This window comes from Ochotona princeps, chromosome 13 (assembly GCF_030435755.1).
Source record: "Ochotona princeps isolate mOchPri1 chromosome 13, mOchPri1.hap1, whole genome shotgun sequence".
Lineage (NCBI taxonomy): Eukaryota > Metazoa > Chordata > Mammalia > Lagomorpha > Ochotonidae > Ochotona > Ochotona princeps.
This window is the reverse complement of record NC_080844.1, coordinates 60,492,358-60,513,024: the sequence shown is the minus strand read 5'-3', so window position 1 is coordinate 60,513,024 and position 20,667 is coordinate 60,492,358. Positions and strand designations below refer to the sequence as shown.

Genomic DNA, 20,667 nt, shown 5'->3' with positions numbered 1-20,667 from the left:
GTAGAGGATGGGCCAAAGTCTTGGGACCCTAGACTAACATAGAAGACCCAGAGAAGTTTCTTAGCTCCTGGATCCTGGCTTTAGAGTGCTCCAGCCATGATGGCCATTTGGGGAGTGAAGCAGTGGATGAAAGATCTTTCTTTCTATCCTCCTTCTCTTTGTAAATCTGCCTTTCTAGTAAAAATAAATAAATCCTTAAAAAAGAAAAGAAAAGAAAAGAGAAAAGAAAAAGAAAGAAAAAAATCCCTGTGGGGTTCTGGGATCCTAAGAAGCTTCGGTATGGCACAGCCATGGATGTTGTAAGTGTTTCAGGGAGTAAACCAATGAGTGGGAAATATCTTTCTGTTTCTCTGCCTGTCAAATAAAATGAAAATGAATGAATGAAATGGGAGAATAAATTACAGAACTGAAAAAGTCAAAACAAATGATGGTCACAAAGAACTTCAAAATTTTTAATTATTATTTTAGAAGATGCCTGGGGCCAGTGCCATCTCAATAGGCCAATCCTCCATCTTCAAGCACCAGGATCCTGTATGTGTACCCGTTTGTGTCCCAGCTGATCCACTTCCAATCCAACTCCCTGCTTGTGTCCTGGGAAAGCACTCAATGACAGCCCAAAGCCTTGGCACAGTGCGCACATGGGAGAGGCCCAGAAGAAGCTCTTGGCTCCTGGCTTCAGATTGGCTCCGCTCTGGCCATTGCAGCCACTGGGGAGTAACCCAGTGCATACATGACCTTTCTCTCTGTCTCTGTTTCTCTCTGTAAAACTGGCTTTCCAATAAAAATAAATAAACCTTAAAAAAAAAAAGCAGACAGAGGGAGAGATGCCCATTGCCCCATCCTCCTCTTAGAGCGTCCCTCGGTGCCCAACATACAATAAGTGCTGCCTGAACACTAGGTTATTGGCCTTAGGTTAGAAGTTCTTCCCACCACATTTTGCTGCCATCAACTTTCAAGTGCTCATGCTCCAGGCTGGCCCTGGGAGGTGGACAGTCCCATCAGACACAGATCCCCTTTTCAGCACTTGCTCAGAAGAACTTGGCTCTGAGCACACTTCTCTAACTTCCGCCCTCCACAATCATTACTGGAACATTTCTAAGCTATGGAAAAGACTAGTGAGAGACTAGTGTCACAGAAACAGAAATCAGTCACTCAACAGCTGAACAGCTGCCAGGCCGTGAACCCCCAAGTGCCACTGCACCTCAATCACCCACTAAACCAACCCTGGAACTCATATCTTTGAATCCTTCATTGATATTGTGCTGTATCATACAGAGAAATAAGCTTTAATTTTTAAATATTCCCTCCAACTGGATACGGCGGACGGGAAGACATCTGGGGCAAATATATGGGCCTGGAGCATTCCATCCCAAGTGCTGGTTAGTGGTTTGCAGCACGAACGTGCGGCAGAGTAACTGGTGGTTACTAATTATTATATATCACAGGGTCTGGCAGCATCCCGAAAGCCCCACCACGCTGGGCCTCCTGCTCTTCAGAAAGGATTACAGAACTGACTGCTCAGAGTTTTGCCTTCGAGTTAACATACATTTCCCTTGTCTTAATTGGATCCAGCCTCCCCGCCCATGAGTAGAAGGGCCATTTTTCTGTAACGATTAGATCCTTGACATGCCAGGCAATCAGCTACTTCCAGGTCTGCAAGGCTCACTGCTTGGCTTCCTCCTTCCTCTGCATTTGCCCAGGGCCACTCTGGTGGAGATGGGAAAAGCATATGAAGTGTGTGTCCTAAGCTACCTTCAATTTGACCCAAAAAGGGAGTCGTGTGAGCCACACGAAGCCTCGCCTCCAACCCACGCAGAGCCTTGCAGAGGGGTAGGACAGTCTGCCCCAGACGCTGGGTCTCATGCAAATATTTATTTCTTCCAAAACAACTAAAACAAACCACTTCCAAGTTAGGGGGGATGGGGAGGGGCTTGCCAAACATTTTTCACAGTTAAGACAAACATTTGGAAAACATTTTCCAATTCACCCTATACCCCTAGTTAATCTTTCTTAACCCTTTTGAAACATTTCCTAATTTATCATCTGCTGTGACAACAAAGGCCATTTCTTGAGGTTCTTCACGTAACTTAGGGATAGCATGGGTCATTCATCACACACACACCCTACCTAACCCAGGCCTGCCACTCAGATCAACAGCCACGTCTTCAACCTCATTCCACCCCGTTCTTCCTGGTGATCTGCATATCCCAATAAGCTCTTCCTGCGTGTACTAACAGACGACTTTGGCACCAGCCAGTTAGAGCTGTTTCTCAAGGGGGCAGGGGGGCGGGGGGCTCCACGGCTGGCTTCTACTGCCAAAGCGGGGCTAGGACTGGACCAAGATGGAATTTCACTTTCAAACGTGGTTTCACAGCTGCACTGGCCAAGTCCAGCTCGCTGGCTGGGTTCCCTCCCTCATGCAGCAGGAGTGATCCCACCCCTCCCCCGCTCTCCTCTTCCCCAGAGTTAAGTTCAGAGCTGCACCTTCTCCGCAGGAGCAGATCAAAGGCATGACTTCTGTCCCCTTATTATCAGGCAGTGATATCACACTGCCTCCTCCCTGGCTTCCTGACAGCAAATCCTCCATGAAGAAAAGGACTCTGGAGCCTCCCAAAGAGCCCTGAAAAGTCAAGTTGCTAAATAAATGTGAAACACACACAGGACAGCACAGAGATGTGTTGGCATGGTTTCTAGACACCAGCACCCATGCAGTCAGCACGCAGCCCTGAACCACATGCTCTGCGATGCAGGACCCCTCCATCCTCTCTCCAGGAGGGAGAAGGGTTGTCCTGCAATCCCAGCAGAGCAATGCTCACCACCTCTCTCTTCCACACCATTAAGTAAAAAGCAGACATGCCACCTCAGGTGGTGGTGCCTGAGAGTATTGCCCCCCCCTCCCCAGAGAAAGGGGCAAGCACCCAAGGAAGAGTGACCTGACCACAGTGAGCCAGTGCCAGCAGGGACTGCTCTGCCCCTTGCCCATCTGCTGGCCATGTCAAGGACAGGAAGTGGCACTGCTGCCAATGCTATGGTCCCCCACCCAGTGGGGTTGAACACCTGTCTCTTCAAGGCAATGCCAATGCTCTGGCCAATAGCCCTGTTTGGAGAATACCAAGAGGCTGGCCTTGGTATTCTGTCAGATGTGCAGAGAAGAGGAGCCCAGGGACCCAGGTAAAGGCTACAGAAAAGATCACAGCCTTGTGTGTGTGTGCACATGTGTGTGAGCACACGTGTGATCCCATGTGCATGTATGTGTGTATCCAATCCTCTCCTTCGCCTGATACAGTTCTAATGCTAAAATGCAAACACTTGGGAGGGGCTTTAGCACAATGGTTAAGACATCACTTGGAGGACTAGTGCAAAGGTTCAATGACTAAATCCTCACCTTGCACACACTGGGATCCTATGGCAGACTCTAGTTTGTGTCCTAGCTGTTCCATTTCCTATCCAGCTCTCTGCTTGTGACCTGGGAAAGTAGTTGAGGATGACTCAAAGCCTTGGAACCCTGCACCCACATGGGAGACCTGGAAGAAACCCTTGGCTCCTGGCTTCAGCTCAGCTCTAGCTGTTGCAGCCACTTGGGGAGTGAACCAGCAGAGAAAGATCTACCTCTGTCTCTCTTTCTGTAAATCTGCCTTTCCAATAAAAAAAAATCTTCCTAAAAAACAAGATTAATATATAGATATAGATATAGATAGATACAGATAGATATTTAAGACATTGCTTATTCTCCATCCAATATTGGTATGACTGGGTTCAACTCCTGGTTCTGTTTTCAATCCCAGCTTCCGGCCAAAACACACTTTGGGAGGCAGCAAGTGATGGTTCTGGTACTCGGGGCCCCGCCAGCCACAGGCAGACCCAGAATGAGCGCCTAGCTACTGCCGAGCCCTTGCTCTTGCCGCATTTAAGGAGTAAAGCAGCAGATGGAAGACCTCTGCTTCTCCTTTTCTCTGCTTTTCAAATAAAATGGAAATAAATGAATACAAATTTTAAATATTTATTTACTTTTATTGAAAAGGCAGATCTACAGGCAGAAGGAGAGACTAAAGATCTTCCATCTGCCTGCTCACTCCTCAAATGGTCATAACTGCCAAAACCAAGCCAATCCAAAGCTAGGATCTAGGAGCTTCTTCCAGGTCTCCCACATTGGTGTGGGGTCCCAAAGATTTAGGCCTTCCTCCACTGTCCTCCCAGGCCACAAGCAGAGAGCCGCCCTGGAAGCGGAGCAGCCGCAACACGAAAGAGTACCCACATGAGATGCCGTTCTTGGAGGTAAAGGGTTAGCCAGTTGAGCCATCATGCCTCTCCCCAACACAAAATTTAAAACATAATGAATGAAATGGAAACACCTATTTCCAGGATTTGCCTCTCGGTCATTTACAACTTAGTAGAAATTACTTTACCCAACTTTTCTCAAACTGGCACCTGGACAAAATCACAAAATAGATTTGTTTTCTTGGGAATCTGACAGACCCTTTCTCTTCCAGGGATATGGCCTCACAGGTGCTTACGCAGCTCTCCAGCTCGGGAGCCTACAGAAGGGAAGAACCTACTGTGGAATGTGAGAGCACTTTGGGGGTGGAGCAGGGCGCGTGGAGCAAGAGAGCTCCACCTTCATTTGCTCCAGAGAAGTCCTAAGCTCAGTGACCCCCCTTTCCTTCGGTTCCCATCTGGCAAGCCAGGGGTGACCTCTCTTCTACATGCAAAGGCCAGATCAGAACCGGTGAGACGGTTGAGGGCAGCCCAGGCGTTGGTGGCCCATGGCCTCTGCCGCTTCACCACACAGGAATGTCCTTATCTCCTTATCGGTTCCTTTAGCTTTCTGCACTGACCCTGGAAGTTGTCCTCTTAGGTTCATTTCATGATTCCAGATTACAAATTCCTAGAGACACCACAGGCCCCATTAAAATCAGCCTCACTTGTGGCTGCCTGTTACCACTGACTATAGAATCACAAGAATCAGCAGCTAACTGCTTCATTGTTTCAAAAGCACACTTCCTCTCCTAATGGCACTCTGAGTTAGTGTTAAAATGTTTCCAATCTCAAAAGGGTTTTGAGGGAGGCGACTTTTTAGGAGTGGATACAAAAACAGTGGTGCCTTGGACATCTTCAAATACACTTTTCCCCCCCAAGATCATATTTTGACAGAATTTAAAATTGTTTTGTTTTGTTCCCACCTCGGTTTATATCACTTTTTGAAGTGTGTGGAGCTTCCTTCTTCCTTTTGAAGATCTACTGTACACCACTGAATTTTTTCTTAAAAGAATTAAGAAACTCTTAAAATATCCTCACATTAGGAGTTTCAAAAAGGAACAAGAGGCTCTGTGCATGGTAATGTCATACACTTAATTTGAATCAGAAAAGTCAGTTGGCTCAATGTAGACCAATTTCCCCAAAAAAAATATGAGGGAAAAAGGGAGGAGAAAGGATATGATGCTTCAATTCCATGCTGTCCTGTAAGTGAGTTACCCTCATCGCCCAAGTCCACCTTTCCAGGCGGCTTCCTTCTCAGCTCCTCCCCACTGATTCCTCCCACCTCCACTCCCCCTCTCTCACGCCCCCTTTTACGGTCCTTTTTTAGCGTGTATGAGGTTACCACACTCATCCAATATGCAGCACCCTCTAGAGCCGCTCAGTCCACACTGGCTGGCCCCTGGGACGGGCATGCTCTACACTCCCCAGCCCAAGAGGGCCCACTAGCCACAAGTGAAATGCAGCTCTTGTACTTGAAGAACCGAATTTCTTAAATTGAAATTAATTTAAATTTACATGTTCACATGCCATCAGTGGCTACTTCACTGGACAGAGTCCCTTCAGGGGGCTGGATGCCTTCAGCCCTTCCAGGTCCTCCTCATGAGAGGAAAGACACATCCCCCAACAAGAAGTTGGACAGGAAGTTGGCCATCCTTCTTCCTCCAGCCAGGGACTCTGCCTGGAGAGGCCACCCCAGTTCAGCCTGGAAGGCACTACTACCCACCCATTTTCTTCTTGGGGCTCAACCTGAGGGCCTCCTTACCTCATTGTCGGTCATCTCCAGGACTGACTTCCCTGAAAACCCAACGGCCTAGAAAATTAGCACTTGTCTTTCAGATTCCAGCCTATCCTTCAAACATTACCTTCTAATTTTCTTTAAATCACATGTAGGTTCCTCAAGCCACTGTCTGAATCCTGGACACAGCAAAGTTAATGGGGTCTACCCGGCTAAGGTCACACAGAGCAGTCAGGCTCAGCTTTTGGAAGAAAACAATTCAATTCTGCTTGTATCCAATTTACCAGTTGAAGAGCCTGAGAGACGAGGAGGGCATTAAGGTGCAACATCTGAAGCAGCTGCTTTCGAGGCCCACATTTTAAAAAGCAGGGCCTGGTTCAAGTCCAGACTCCTTCATCTCTGATGCAACTTCCTTTTAGTGCACCTGAGAAGCAGCAGAAGGCAGGGCGAGTATGGAGGGTCCCTGCCACCCACGTGGCATCGCTGGCCTCAACCTGACCCAGCCCAGGCTGCTAAGGACACGTGGGGAGTAAACCAGCAAGTGGAAGGTCGGACTCTCCCTCCTCTTCACTCCCTGCCTCCCTCTCCTTCAGCCACTTCACCTTTCAGAGAAGTAAATATAAAAAACAAAATAGTGGTGGTTTCCAGCTGCATCTCCTAAGCCATTGCTTGCTAGGCTTGTCCAAGACTGACCTCTCCAGTGTCAGCTTTGCGGAGGGCCCTTCAGCCACCAGGTGCTGGGTGACTGAGTTCCCCCTTGCAAGAGATTCAGAGGACAACTCAGGACCAACCTTCTCCAAATGAGCAGTAGGGGTAGAGGCGGGGTCCAGCCAGGAAGCAGCCACTGCCTCTTTAAGAAGCTGCATGATTTATACAAAATGGAATGCTCCCTCCAGTGCCTGACTGTAACAGAAGGAACAACATTGTCTTCACCCTCCAAAAATAAATCTTTTCAATCTTTAAGGATGTTTTCAAATAAAATTTTTCACTGATATATAACAAGATATGTTCCAAATAGAAATCATTCTATTATTTAAGGCTTTTAATCATTCAAAATCACTTTTTAATTTGAAAAGCAGAGTGACAGAGACAAAGAGATCTTTTATCCACTGTCTCATTCTTCTAACTGATTTACTCTTCAAAGGATTGGGAAGCCAGGAGCCAGGATCTCCACTCTGGTCTCCCAGGTGGGTGGCAAGAGCCCAAGTGCTGGGGTCATTGTCTGTTCCTTTCCTGGGAGTACTAGCAGGAAGCTAGTCAGAGGTGAGGCTGCTGGGACTCAAACCAGCACTCTGATACGGGATGTCTACTCCACAAGTTGGGGCTTAACCCAGTGTACCACAACACTGGCAATATTTAAAATTGTATCTTAAAGTCTCTTGCCTTTTAATAGTCTACATTGACATCAGACGCAGGAGCTAAGGTGGTAGTACTGAAGAAAACCCCTGATACTCTGATGACATCACATATCACTCCTCCTTTTCTGCTGTTTCTTCTACATGTGCTGCAGGAGCTTCGGGCAAACGTGCCTTTCTGTGCCTGGGAGATTCTCTCTCTGTAAAAACGCCTGGTACAACAAGCTATAACTTGAGCTGCAGACACACTGGCAACAAAGGCTAGCTGCACAGGTCTGAATGGCTTCCTGGGAGCACAGAGAGGTCCCAGGCCTGGGAAATGGGGACTGAAGGCACACGCCAGCCTGTCCCTGAAACACACCTGGGTGTTCCAGAAGCCTTCAGCCCAAAGCCAGAGAGTGTCCCTGAGCAAGCCACTACAAGAGTGCTCACTGCGGAAGACAGAAGTTAAATGAGGATCCATCTGGGCACTGTGGAACCAAGCTCTCGAGAGTTTAGATTCTGACCAGAACAACGCAGCTACTGAAAGCTGAGTCTTTGGAGCATTTTTCTCTGATGATTTAAAAAACAAAATGAAACAGGCAGCAAGGTTCACCTCAATTGTCATTTAAAACCTTCCTTTGACCGAACAAGGCCTTCTGCAAGCTTTTGGTTTCTCCACCTCCCAGCTGTCAGTGCTGAAAAGGAAACTCAAAACCTAAAAGACAGTTTCGCTTAACGGTCCTGGGTGGAAGAGGCCAAGGTGTCCACAGAAGGCAGGGGCTGCCCGGTGGAGGGGGTGGGCCTGCTGCAGCCAGTGACAGGGTGTGGCACTTCAGACACCCTGCAACGTCCCTCAAGCTTCACCAGACGGCCCAGGAACCAGGGGTGCCAGCACCCACGGCAAGGCCCAGCTGCCCCAGCCAGGCTCCCTGCTCCGGCCTTCTCTCTGCTTCCCGCCCTCCCCCCCCCCCTTATCTTAATGATCTGGAAGATCCAGGCCAACTAGGAGTCCCAAAGCCATCTGTGAAGACGTTTCTTGCCCATTTTAGTTTTCAGCAGTTGCGACAAACGGCAAAGCCATTGTGTTTCCAAGGTCTCAGCTCCAGCACTTGGTGCTTGGCGGTTCCAAGCTCCGAAAAAAATACGATCAATATTCCTTGTGGCGTCTTTACTGATCAGCTATGGCCACCACCTGCCTGTGCAGAAAGGATGCGGGGTGGCCTTACAAAGTGTCCTCTCTGCACGGCTCACCCAGAAGTAAAACGACAGATCCAGGGCATGAGACAAACCAAAAGCCTTTATTGCGACAATAAAACCAAAAGCAACACACAAAAGGCACTCTGCAAACACTCCTTCTCGCTACCATTATTTCAACACTAGCTGGCCTGCCAATTTTCTGATTCTGAAATGTAAACAGATAGACAGAAAAGTTAGCCTGGCCCACTTTTTCATTAAATGCTTAATCACTTAGCTCATTTCCATAAACTGGCAGGAATTCAAACTCAATTCCTTTTTTTTTCCTTAGCCACTTTTTAGGAGAGTAATCTAACATTCTCAAGAACAAATAAACAACCCACAACCCACAAGATACGTTTCTGTTAGTTTAAAATGTTAAACTCCGATCTCTGTATTTTTTTATTGGAAAACCTTGTCACCAAGGTGCAAGTTGACTGCAACACTTTCTGAATTACTAACAATGATCATTTTTACTTTAATCCTCTTCCAGGCCTTCTGTTTTGTTGCTACTTAAATGTTTTCCACTGTATACATGTTTTGCTATAGTAAGAATCTGAACATACAGCAAATTCAGCAGTCGTCAGGAATGCAGACGCACAACAAAAGATAGGCCCTCGTTCACCCGTGACATGGACAGCCACAAATCGCTTTACAGCCTCTGCGAAAGTGTGCCTGCCTTTCCTCAAAGTCTCTTTCTCTATTGTTTGGGACAAATGTGACTTTTACTTGAAAGCCACATTTTAAATTGTTTTCAATGTCTCCTCGTTAAGTGAACTAAATCAAATTTCACATTCCCCAATTGTATTTCTCATCTGTAACCATTCACAAGGACTTTTAAGTAAGGAACGTCTTTAAACACTTCCAACAGTTCAGCTTTTCCCTTGTACTCCAAATCTTACGCCAGGTATGTTGCTATATTGACACAAACGTTCACTTCTGGATATCTGGATATTTGGATAATTGCGTTTAATAGAAAACGCAGAGAAGTACAAAACTGAGAAGAGAAAAATCAGTTACTTTTATTTCTAAGAGATGCAATGGTAATTAGGCTGGATGGACTCAAATATTTCAAAAAGGAAACACTTGAGATCCTGGGTTTTCTAAGCCTGAGAAAGAGGGGGAGAAATGCACATTTTAAAAGGAAGTTTCCTGTGAATATTTCTCACCCCAAGGCAGCCGCTACAGGTTCCACACCGTCCCTCTCTATTTCAAAGCCACTGTCAAAAGGTAAACTCTCACAGTGAAACCGAGAAAGACTTTAAAAGGAGAGAAAAAAAAAAAGCAAAAGGCGCATTCGTGAGCACTTTCAGTCACTGTAATTCTGGCCAATGGAGACTGGTCACCCAGGCGATCTGCCGCCTGCAGCGCCTCCTGGGGCTCCGAAAAACACATTGTGTCCTGCTGCCGGAAACAGCAGCAGGTAAACTCATTCAGTGAAAAAAACACCAGGCAGAAGAGTATGGTGTGTGTGTGTGTGTGTGTGTGTGTGTGTGTGCAGGGTGGAATGTCGGTGTGCATGCAGTGTGTATATGTGGTGTGTGTGTGTATGGAGTGTCTGTGTGTGCCTGTGCATGTGATGTACGTGTGTGTGTTTCTGTGTATAAGGCGTGGCTATTACCATTGTCCACTCTAAACAATAAAAGTGGCAGCCAAATGTGGGGATAAGTGCATGCGTAGCGTGGCAGAAAATCCAGGGAGAGGCTCCATGCTCCCACCCGGACAACAGGCGGAATCAGAGGGCCCTGCAGGGCCTGCAGCACCATCACACCACAGCATTCCCAAGACAGAATTTCAGAATGGAGGGAGAGTGAAAACTTTCCCAGCCCAAATGCCACATGTCCCATTGGGTCCCGCCACTAGGTGGCCGGCTGCACAGGCTGCGTACAGGGGCCAGCTTCTCCCCTTCTTCCCTCCAGAACACTTGCACAGTCCAGGGGAACTCACCCGCTGTCACCTGGGACCCAGCTAATGAAGAATGTCAGGTCGCAGCAGGACACACCAGAGCTCAGGCCTTGGAACCCACTGGCACCAAGGAACAGCCTCTCGTAAAAATGGGCTCGGCAGGGAAGCAGGGGCCAAACCAGCATATTTTAAACTGGCTCTGGAGTTGCTATCACCACCTTCCTCCCTTGGGGTGTTCGATGTAAACCTTGACTGGAGGCGGAGGGGGGTGGTTGCAGGTAAGAGCGGCAAGTGGCCACACAAGGCCAATGCGACCCACTGGGCTGGTTTGTCCTGACCCTGCGACTCAGCCCTTGGTGAGCTGTGTGCACCTCTCTCTCTCTCTCTCTCTCTCTCACACACACACACACACACACAACACCGCACACCACGTCCGAGCCACACGGGGATGGAATGGGCTGGGTAAACACAGCCGTTTTATGGCTAGCCAGGAGTCCTTCCTTCATTCATCAAAGCCGGTGAATGAAAGCATTAAGAAGCAGGTAAGGCGTTTTCACCGCTGCGGCCCGAGTGTCCTCCCACAGTCCTGCCTCTTACCTTGGGTCTCAAAGAAAGCCACCATCTCCCCCCACACACACACTCCAATCCATAAAAGGGGAAAACCACTTCCCCTTTCCCAGAACAGCTGCACCCTGGAGCTGCACCCTTGGCAGGAGAGGTGTTACATAAATTCCAACTATTCCTGAGCGCATGTGTTTACACACACAAACACACACACACACCCCACTCACCTCCAGAAGCACCTAAGTTTCTGGGCTGCCGGCTGCTTTTCTTTCCTTTAGCCTAAAGAGGCTGGGAAATGAGTGCTCACAACTTTACTTACGGGGTTTTACCGGCTACACTGACACGATATTTCCTGCCAGCTGAGCGCAGGAAACCGGACGATTTGCATCCAAAGCCCCTTTCCCGCAGCGACACACTCTCACCCTTCTGAAGTGAGCCCAAACAGTTCAAGAATCTGCCGCCCTCACCGCCACCACCACCAGCAGCAGCTCACCCTACTCTTCGGGCCCCGCAGCAAGGAACCTGAGAGCGGGAATTCCTCTCCAGGTGACCGGCACGGCCATCCCACCGCGCCTCGGCCGACCGGGCTCGTTTCTCCACCGCTCCCTGCTCGCACACCGCGGGAGCGCCCAGGGAAGCGCCGGTGCCCCGTCGGAGTCGGTGTCCGCGCCGGCCGCGCACGCCGAGCCTCGGCCGGTGCGGCCCCTCGGAGCTCGCGCTTCGCCCCGCGCGCTCGCCCGCCTGCTGCCCGCCGGCTGCCCGGAGCCAGACTCCGCGGGGCGGACTCGGCAGCAGCTGCGCTGGGGTCGGGGACCCACGGTCGCCTCCGCGTCCTCCTCCTCCTCACCCCGACCCCGGCCGGTCGTCACCGGCATCCCCGCGCCCGCACCGCCCCGGCCCGGCCCGGCCCGCGCCGCCCCGCGCTCACCTACCTTCCCTGGCTTTCAGCAAGACCGTGTTGGCCACGATGTTTTCCAGCTCCATTGACAGCCGGCGGGCAGCGCGCGAGCCGGCCGGCGGGGCTGTCAGCGCCTGCGGGGCTGCCGCTGCTGGGAGCCCGCCGCGCCTCTACCGCATGATTCCTGCTCGCAGCGCTCGGAGCTCGCCCCTCTGCGGCCAGCCGCGCCGCCGCCGCTCCTTCCTCCCTCCGGGGCGCCCGCCCCCCGCCTTCCGCGGCTCCCCCCCACCCCCCAGCCTCCCGAGCCTCTGTCACTCCATTCTCCTCCCCTCCGGCTGCCTCGATGCTTCGACGCCTCGGATGCTTCTGGCTCCCCTTCGGCCCTCCCGGGGGTGTGGTACCAGCCGCCTCAGGCCGCGCCACTGCGCCGGCGCCGGCCGGGGGACTGGCGAGCCGGGGGCGGGGGGAAGCGAGCCTCCCGCCTCGGCGCCGCGCCGCGGGGGCTGCTGGGACTTGTAGTTCCCCAGGCCGCGCGGCTCGCGAGGCTGGGGCCGGGGCGGGGCCGGGCTGGCACGCGGCGGTGGGAATCCGCCCCGAGACGGCGCCGAGAGTTAAGGGCGGCCCCGCCGCGCCGGAGCCCGGAAAGCGGGAGTCCGCGGGCCGGGACGTGCTCGGAAGCGGAGGCTGCTTCCTCAGAGTCCCAGCGGGCTCCCGAGGTGGCTGAGCCCCCTGGTGGGGGGGGTTGCCGCGCGCTCGGGGCGCTCGCCCTCAGTGACAGGCTTGACCCCGGCCCGGCGGCTCGCACGCGCTCGCGCCAGGTCCGGGACAAAGGTGTACTTTGTTTCCTCAGAGGGCGGGAAGGGGGCTGCGAGAGGCGCTGCCACCCGGCGCCGAGTCCCGCGTCGGGAGCCGCGCGCGGCACGAGCGCCCTCCGGCGGCCCGAGTCCACGCCGACGGCTTCCCGCGCCCGCCCGGGACTCGGGGTCCGCGCCTGGGAGGCGGGTGCTACATTCCCGCTTGTCGTCGCGCAAGGCCGGCCACGCTGTGGACCACCGAACTCGTCCAGGTCCACAGGAACGAGCGGGACTCGCACCGGGCTCCGCGCTTCTCTGCAGAACCAGCCGGCGCCAGGAACGGGGCTCTACCGGGGTCTGTGTCCTCGGGCTGTCGGAAGGGCCGGCCTGGCCCCTAGGAACAGTGAGGCCTTGGCCACCTCTGTGTGTTGCAGACCGGCCGAGGAGACCACCTTCTGTCCCCGTGGCTGCCGGGAAGCAGCCGGGAGGTGACCGGAAAGAAACACCGAACAATCACTGACTCTGCTTCAGAAAGCATGAAGGAACAGGCTTTCCAGGCCTTGCACGCAGCGAAGCTTGCCCATTCCCACCGTTGGGTCTGCCTTCCCAATGCTGGAGCGTGCCCACCGTGGCTTGCCAGTATGCCTGGGCATCAGAGGGTCTGCCCGGGCTGTGCTTGTCCTGTTTGCAAAGCGGCAGTAACAGAAGGCCTGTCAGAAGGCAGGGCTGCGCAGACAGCGTCTCTGCCTTCCAGACAGGCAAGGCAGACTCGCGTTTGTCTCTCCCAGGAGCAGGTCACAGAGCTGGCGGCATCGCTCAGCATCTCAGGGGCAGTGCTGTCTTGGCGGCAGCCCCAGCCCCCACAGCCCACATTTTATTTGGTTGGCCATTAGGAAAGTAACAGGCTGAACCAGCCGCTGCTAGGGACGCCGGTATTCCTATCAGAGCCCCAGGTTGGGTTGAGTCCCAACTGTTCTACTAACCCCACTCCAGCTCCAGCTTCCTGCTCATTGGCCTGGGAAGACGGTCTGAGATTGGTGCAGAGTGGTTGGGACCCTGCCACTTTCGTAGGAGATCCTAGCCCGCGCCTGGCTGTTGCAACAGTTTGAGAAATGAGCCAGGAAATGGAAGATCATGGTGTGTCTCTCTTTCTGTCACTCTGTCATTCAAATAATTAATAAATATTTTTCTTTCTTTCTTTAATTGAATGAGGATCCTGGAACAGTAGTCTAGTAGCGAAAGTCCTTGCATTACATGTGCCAAGATTTCATGTGGCTCCCGGTTTGTGTCCTAGCTGCCCCTCTTCCCATCCAGCTCCCTGCCTGTGGCTTGAGAAAGAAGTAGGGGATAGCCCAAAGCCTTGGGACCCTGCACCTGCGTGGGAGACCCAGGAGAAGCTCCTGGCTTTGGATCAGCTCTGGCCATTGCAGTCACTTGGGGAGTGAATCGTTTCCGTAGTGTAGTGGTCATCACGCTCGCCTCACACTTGGGGAGTGAATCACTGTCTCTTCACTGTCTCTCCTTGCTGTACAGCTGAGTTTCCAGTGTAAGTAAATAAATAAATGAAATTGAATGAGATAGCTCAGACTCCAGACTCAATCTTCCAGGTGCATTTAGTCACACCTGGGGATATGTAGTCAGAATGAAGGTTCTGTTTAGCTAAGTCTGGTGGTTCTGAGGTTCTGGCGTTTTCCCCACAGACCCCACGGTTCACTCTGTCCTGCCAGTGAATATACCCCAGCTAGGGAGCAGAAGCTCCGCAGCTGCTCTGTGGCCCTCAGGTCACCTGTCTGACCTCAGAGAGGTTTGCATCTGGGACCCAGAGAGAAGTGGGTCCACTAGTAACAAGCCAGCCCATCCTGGTCCCTCTACGCAATAGGGTCACGTGTCCTGCCCGCAGAATAAATGGCTGTGCCTGGTTATCTGTGTTTCTTGAAGGAAATGAGGACATCCTGATAGAGAAAGGAATGATAAGGGCCAGCGTTTACTCGGCGGCCACTGTGGGCCAGGCCATGTGCTGTGCCTTTGACGTGGATTATCTCCTCGGACACAACATCCACATGGGACAGGAAACAGCCCTGTTTTGGAGATAAGGGTAGGTTGTATAACTTGTCTCGGGTCACAGAACTAATAAGTAGAAGATCTGGGATTGGAACCCCACAATCTGACTGAAGAGTCTATGAACTTTTCTTTTTTAAGATTTATTTATTTCTTTATTGAAGGAGAGATAGAGCTACTAGGTTATCATGCCAGACCCAAGCGTCTAGGAACTTAACTTGGCTCACTCAGGCTGGCTGGCACAAGTTGACTGTCACTGTTCTGTGAGTTGGGCTGCCATGGTAAACCTGTGCTGTCAGCATGGCCCATACACAAGGGGCTTTGCACCCAGTCCTTAGTTTCACCATTGTGGCTTCATTCTTTTCACTTATCTAAATTAACAACACACAGTTCTCTTAAAAATGAGCTTGATTCTGGCCCAGCATGGTAACCTAATGGCTAAAGTCCTCGCCTTGCATGCACCGGGATCCCATATAGGCGCTGTGCTGGTTCATATCCCAGCTGCTCCACTTCCAGCTTTCTGCTTTGTGGCCTGGGAAAGCAGTCGAGAATGGCCCAAAGCCTTGGGACCCTGCACCTGCATGGGAGCCCCAGAAGAAGCTCCTGGTTCCTGACTTCAGGTTGGCTCAGTTCCAACCATTACAGCCACTTGGGGAGTGAATCACAAGATGGAGATCTTTCTCTCTGTCTCCCCTTCTCTCTGTAAATTTGATTTTTCAATAAAAATAAATAAAGCTTTGAATAAATAAGTATATCTTTTTTTAATGAGTTTGACTCAGGACAAAATAATCCATTCAATATTGGGACTGCCGGCATGCAGTGTTGGCATGCATGTGAGTGCCAGTTCAGGCCCCTATGACCCAGCTTTCAGTTCAAGCTCCCTGCTAACGCACCTGGAAGAAAACAAAAGTTAGTCCAACAGCATGCCCAGACGCTCATGGGGAACATAACAGCTAGTTTATTGAGGCCTGCACAGGACGTCTAGTACCACGAGGGGCAGAATAAATTGGACAGCTCTCCCAGACCAGCCTTGACAGTGAGTATCTGGGCAAGCAGAGACTCTAAAGTACTATGTCAGCCAATGGACCTTGAAAGGATTTCCTCAACCTTGGAGCAATGAAAGCAGCACCTCAGAACTGTCTAAACAACTTAAGCAGTGCCTTTGGAACACGCTCCACCTTGGGGACCCTGGGATGACACTGGGTGGCTGTCCCCCATTCTCAGGTACTGATGCAGTTGGGCTGCTGGGAGCACCCCTCACCCTTCTCGCCCCTCTTCCCACCAATACAGGACAAAGAAAAAAGGAGATTGAAAGCAGTTGTCTCATCCACTCTCCCCCATTTCTTGATTCCCCATCCTAATTGGTGGTCCACATGGGCGTGCATCCTTCTTAACTATGTAAACATCAATCAGAAATAAAATAAATTGATTGTAAAGAAGAAGATGAAGATGATGGGCCAAGTACTTGGCTCCCTGAAACTCACATGGGAGACCAGGATGGAGTTCAAGATTCATGGCTTCAGGGTAGCCTAGCTGTTTCAGATACGTGGGAATAAACCAGAAGTTCTCTCTCTCTCTGTCCCTACCTCTCTCTGTGTCACTCTGCCTTTCAAGTAAATAAAAAGTTTCTTTAGGGGAGAAAATCAGTAGGGTAGGGGTAGCTGAGAGCAAGAATGGAAATCCTTGGCGACTGGGAGGCCAGGGTTTGTAAAACAAACAGGGCGTCTTATCTTCTGCTCCTGCATCACAGATGTAACTGGTGAGTCAGAGTTGTTATTTTTTTTTAAGATTTTTTTATTTTTGTTGGACAGAAAGATCTTCCATCTGCTCATTCACTCCCCAAGTGGCAACAATGGCTGGAGCTGCAGACAGGATGCAGGAGCTGCTTCCGGGTCTCCCATGCAGGTACAGGGTCCCAAGGCTTTGGGCCACCCTCCACTTCTTTCCCAAGCGACAAGCAGGGAGCTAGAAGGGAAGTGGAGCAGCAGGGACATGAACCAATGCTCATCTGGGATCCCAGCATTTGCAAGACAAGAATTTAGCCATTGACCGTTGCGCTGGACCCACCCTGCCTTTTGAAGGTCCCGCTACCTCCCAGTCCTGGGACCACATGTGAACTGCAGCAACACTCAGCTGACAGTCAGTTGCCTGCAGAGTTGCCTGCAGACCCCCACCAGAGTGAGGACAAAGAGAACGAGGAGCCCTCATGGCTTCCCCACAACAAGTAAGGAAGCGCTTGTGTTGGACAGAGCTTAAAAGGTCATGGTCACCAGTCAACCAATTTCTTTCATTTTTCAAGATTTATTTATTCTGATTGGAAAAGCAGATTTGCAGAGAGGAGATAAAGAGAGAAAGATCTTCCATCTACTGGTTCACTTCCGGCTGTAATGGCTGGAGCTGAGCCAATCTAAAGCCAGAAGCCAGGAGCCAAACATTTAAAATACTTGTCCTCCTCTAGAGCATTCATTACTTTTCTTTTGACTAAACTAAACTCATTTTTAAAACATTTTTTACAATTTATTTAAAAGAATTACATACAGAGAGAAAATCTTCCATACACTGGTTCATTCCTCAGATAGCCACAATGGCCAGGAGCTTCTTCCGGGTCTCCACAGGGGTGACAGGGGAACTTGGCACCTGGGCCATTTTCCACTGCTTTCCCAGGCCCATTAGCAGGGAGCTGGATCGGAAGTGAAACAGCCAGACCTCAAACCCATGCTCATTTGGGATGTGAACATCTCAGGTGACTTCACCAGCCAGGCCACACCACCTCTCCCTTAAGTTCAACAGCTATGGGAGCAGGAGGAGTCGTAGATGGATCACACTCAGCCATGTGTGCAGTGTTGCCACCTCTGGTTTCAAGGCCAATCTTGACCTGTCTCCGGGGCTTCCCAGGTGGTGGCTGCCAGGACATGGCTGACCACCCAGCTCTGCAACAAGACTGCACAGGGCAGCTCCCTGTCATCCGTTCTCCCTAGATTCAGAGGAGGGCACCCTGCTGAGATGCTCTGGTCTGCAGGTGGTCTCCCTCCTGGCACCACAGTAATTTATCCTGGTCCTCTTGAGTGGAAAGCAAAGTCTGCTCTCCCTGGTGCCTGGCAGGTTAGGTTAGTCCCCACAGCAGAGTGCCGGGCCCCTGATTTGGTGCAAGGTTTATGAGACAGGGGCCAATGCTGCACACAGCAAGTGAAGCTGCTGCTTGCAATCACCTGTCAAACAGTGCCAGTCAGCTCCACCTGCTCCACTTCCATCTAGCTCCCTACTCCTGGGCCTGGGAAAGCAGGTGGCCTGAGTGGATGGGCCCTGCCACCCACATTGGAGACCAAGATGGAGTTTTGGGCTCATGATTTCAGCCTGGCCCAACCCCGACTGTCACAGCCATTTAGGGTAGAGAACAGGTGAATGGAAGAATTATCTCTCTCCCTCACTCTCTGTCACTTTTGCAAATAAATAAATAATAAGTAAATCCAAAAGAAAACATTTAATGAGGCAGGCTTTTCAGTCCACACCCAGGGCCTTCCCCAGCACCCACCTCTGTGCTCGGACTTGTTTTCCTCTCCGCCCCGGCACAGGAGGCAGGCACCGGTGAGGGACATGCTCACCGCCAGCACAGGCGGAGGAAGCCCAGCCTCAGAGAACTAGCTCTGATGCCCAAGGTCAGGTGGCAAGCGTGCAATTAGAGAAGCTAGGTATTTAGGCATCTGCATTCCTACTCCAAGGCCTGATATTTCTCTCCATTTAAAGTGAAAAAAAAAAAACAAAACAGCTATAAATTTAACCTCTCACCATTTAACTTCTTTTAAAATTATTTTCACTTTATGTGAAAGAGGAAACTTTCATCTGCTAGTTCAACTCTCTGAATGCTCCAGATAGCCAGAGCTAAATTAGAGCAAAGACCAGAGCCCAGAGCACCATCAGGGTCTAATACAAGTAGCAGGAAGTACATAAGTTGCCTCCCAAGATGTGCATTAGGAAAAAGCTGAATTAGAAAAAGAGCAGGGCCCAGCACCATGGCCTACTGGCTAAAGGCCTCTCCTTGAACACACCAGGATCCCATAAGGGCACCAGTTCTAATCCCGGCAGCTCTACTTCCCATCCACCTCCCTGCTTGTGGCCTGGGAAAGCAGTCGAGGACAGCCCAAATCCTTGGGACCTTGCACCCGTGTGGGAGACCTGGAGGAAGTTCCTGGCTCCTGGCTTTGGATCGGCATAGCACCGGCTGTTGCGATCACTTGGGGAGTGGATCATTGAATGGAAGATCTTCCTCTCTGTCTCTCCTCCTCTCTGTATATCTGACTTTTCAATAAAAATAAACAAATCTTCAAAAAAGAAGAGGAAGAGGAGCTGGGGCTCTAACGAAGCACTCTGAGGTGGGGTATGGGCACCCCACGTGCTGACTTTTCTGCCGTGCCAAACATTTGCCCCTCTTTCGTCTTTTTTTTATTATTATTATTCAACAGAGAGAGAAAAAGAGAGCTATCTGCCATCTACTGGCTCCCTCCCCAAGTGTCTGCAACAGTCAAGGCTGAGCCAGGCTGAGGTCTGGAGCCAGGAACCCCAGCTGATCCTCTCATGCAGGTGGCAGGCACTAAAGCATGTGCACCATCACCTCTATCCCCCAAGTGCGTTCGCAGAAAGCTGCACTTGCAGTGGAGGTCAGACTGGATCCCAGGGCTTGGACAAAGGAGGCAGCTGTCCTCAGTGGCAGTTAAACCCTCTGCCCCACAACATCCCACCCAACCTATTTTATCTTTGGATTCCCTTGCCTGCAGTTCTTAGTGAGCACCTCACACAGAGTGAGGCATTCAACAACTGGCTATGTCACAGGGCCAGCACCCTAACTCACCATTTTAAAGGAAACAAGGTATGCCAATTTCAATTTAGTTCTCAGACTTCATAAAACACCGGATAATTACCCCCAACATGGCTCCCAGAAAGTTGCATGTTTTTAGTTTGATTCTGTGTCCAGTAACTGACAGATCTAGAAGGAGGGGAGAGCAAAGAGCTGCTTCTCAAAAGACAAATGAGAGGCGGTGGAACTGAATGTGACACTGGGGGCCCTCAGGACCAGATGGCTCACAGGAGAGAAAAGCAGGCAGGGTTCCAACGTTAATCCCACAATGAACAAGCTCTCTGGCTCCAGGGACTCTGCGTCTGCCTATCTTTGAGGCCTTAGAATGAAGTTTTTACTGTCCCACGTTGGCCATTGCAGGCATGTGACTACTTATTGGGTTCAACAATAGGAATACTAACTCTCTCCCTCATTCAGGTCTCAGATAACTGGGTCCAGGCTCAAGAAAATCTAACAAAAGCTTCAAGCTTAACAACTGGAATGTGGACCTGGCACAGTAGCCTAGTAGCTAAATCCTCACCTTGCATCCACTGGGATCCCAAATGGTCACCAGTTTGTGTCCTGGCTGCCCTGCTTCCCATCCAGCTCCCTGCCTGTGGCCTGGAAAAGCAGTCGAGCACGGCCCAATGCTTTGGGATCCTGCACCTATGTGGGAGACCCAGAAGAAGTTCCTGGCTCCTGGCTTTGGATCAGCTCAGCTCAAGCTGTTACAGCCACTTGGGGAGTGAACCAGCAGATAGAGGATCTTTTTCTGTGTAAATCTACCTTTCCAATAAAATAAATACATTTGGACCCAGCGGCTGGCCTAGCGACTAAAGGCCTCGCCTTGAACATGCCAGGATCCCATATGGGCGCCAGCTCCACTTCCCATCCAGCTCCCTGCTTGTGGCCTGAGAAAGCAGTGGACAACGGCCCAAAGCTTTGGGACCCTGCACCCGTGTGGAAGACCTGGAAGAGGTTCCTGGTTCCCGGCTTCGGAACGGCGCAGCACCAGCCGTTGTGGTCACTTGGGGAGTGAATCATCAGACGGAAGA

General features: G+C 51.0%; 1 protein-coding gene across 2 annotated transcripts in view; it reads right to left on the bottom strand.

Moving 5' to 3' along the window:
- Positions 1 to 12,365, bottom strand: part of GRK5 (G protein-coupled receptor kinase 5) — a 190,466-nt gene extending 178,101 nt beyond the window's left edge. The window contains exon 1 of one of the 2 annotated variants that reach the window (XM_058671570.1): positions 11,964 to 12,365. In XM_058671570.1, coding sequence (XP_058527553.1) covers positions 11,964 to 12,015 — 52 coding nt within the window. In that variant the 5' untranslated portion in view covers positions 12,016 to 12,365. The remainder of the gene's footprint in view (positions 1 to 11,963) is intronic. The other variant, XM_058671571.1, reaches the window with a different exon arrangement.
- Positions 12,366 to 20,667: the final 8,302 nt, after the last annotated feature.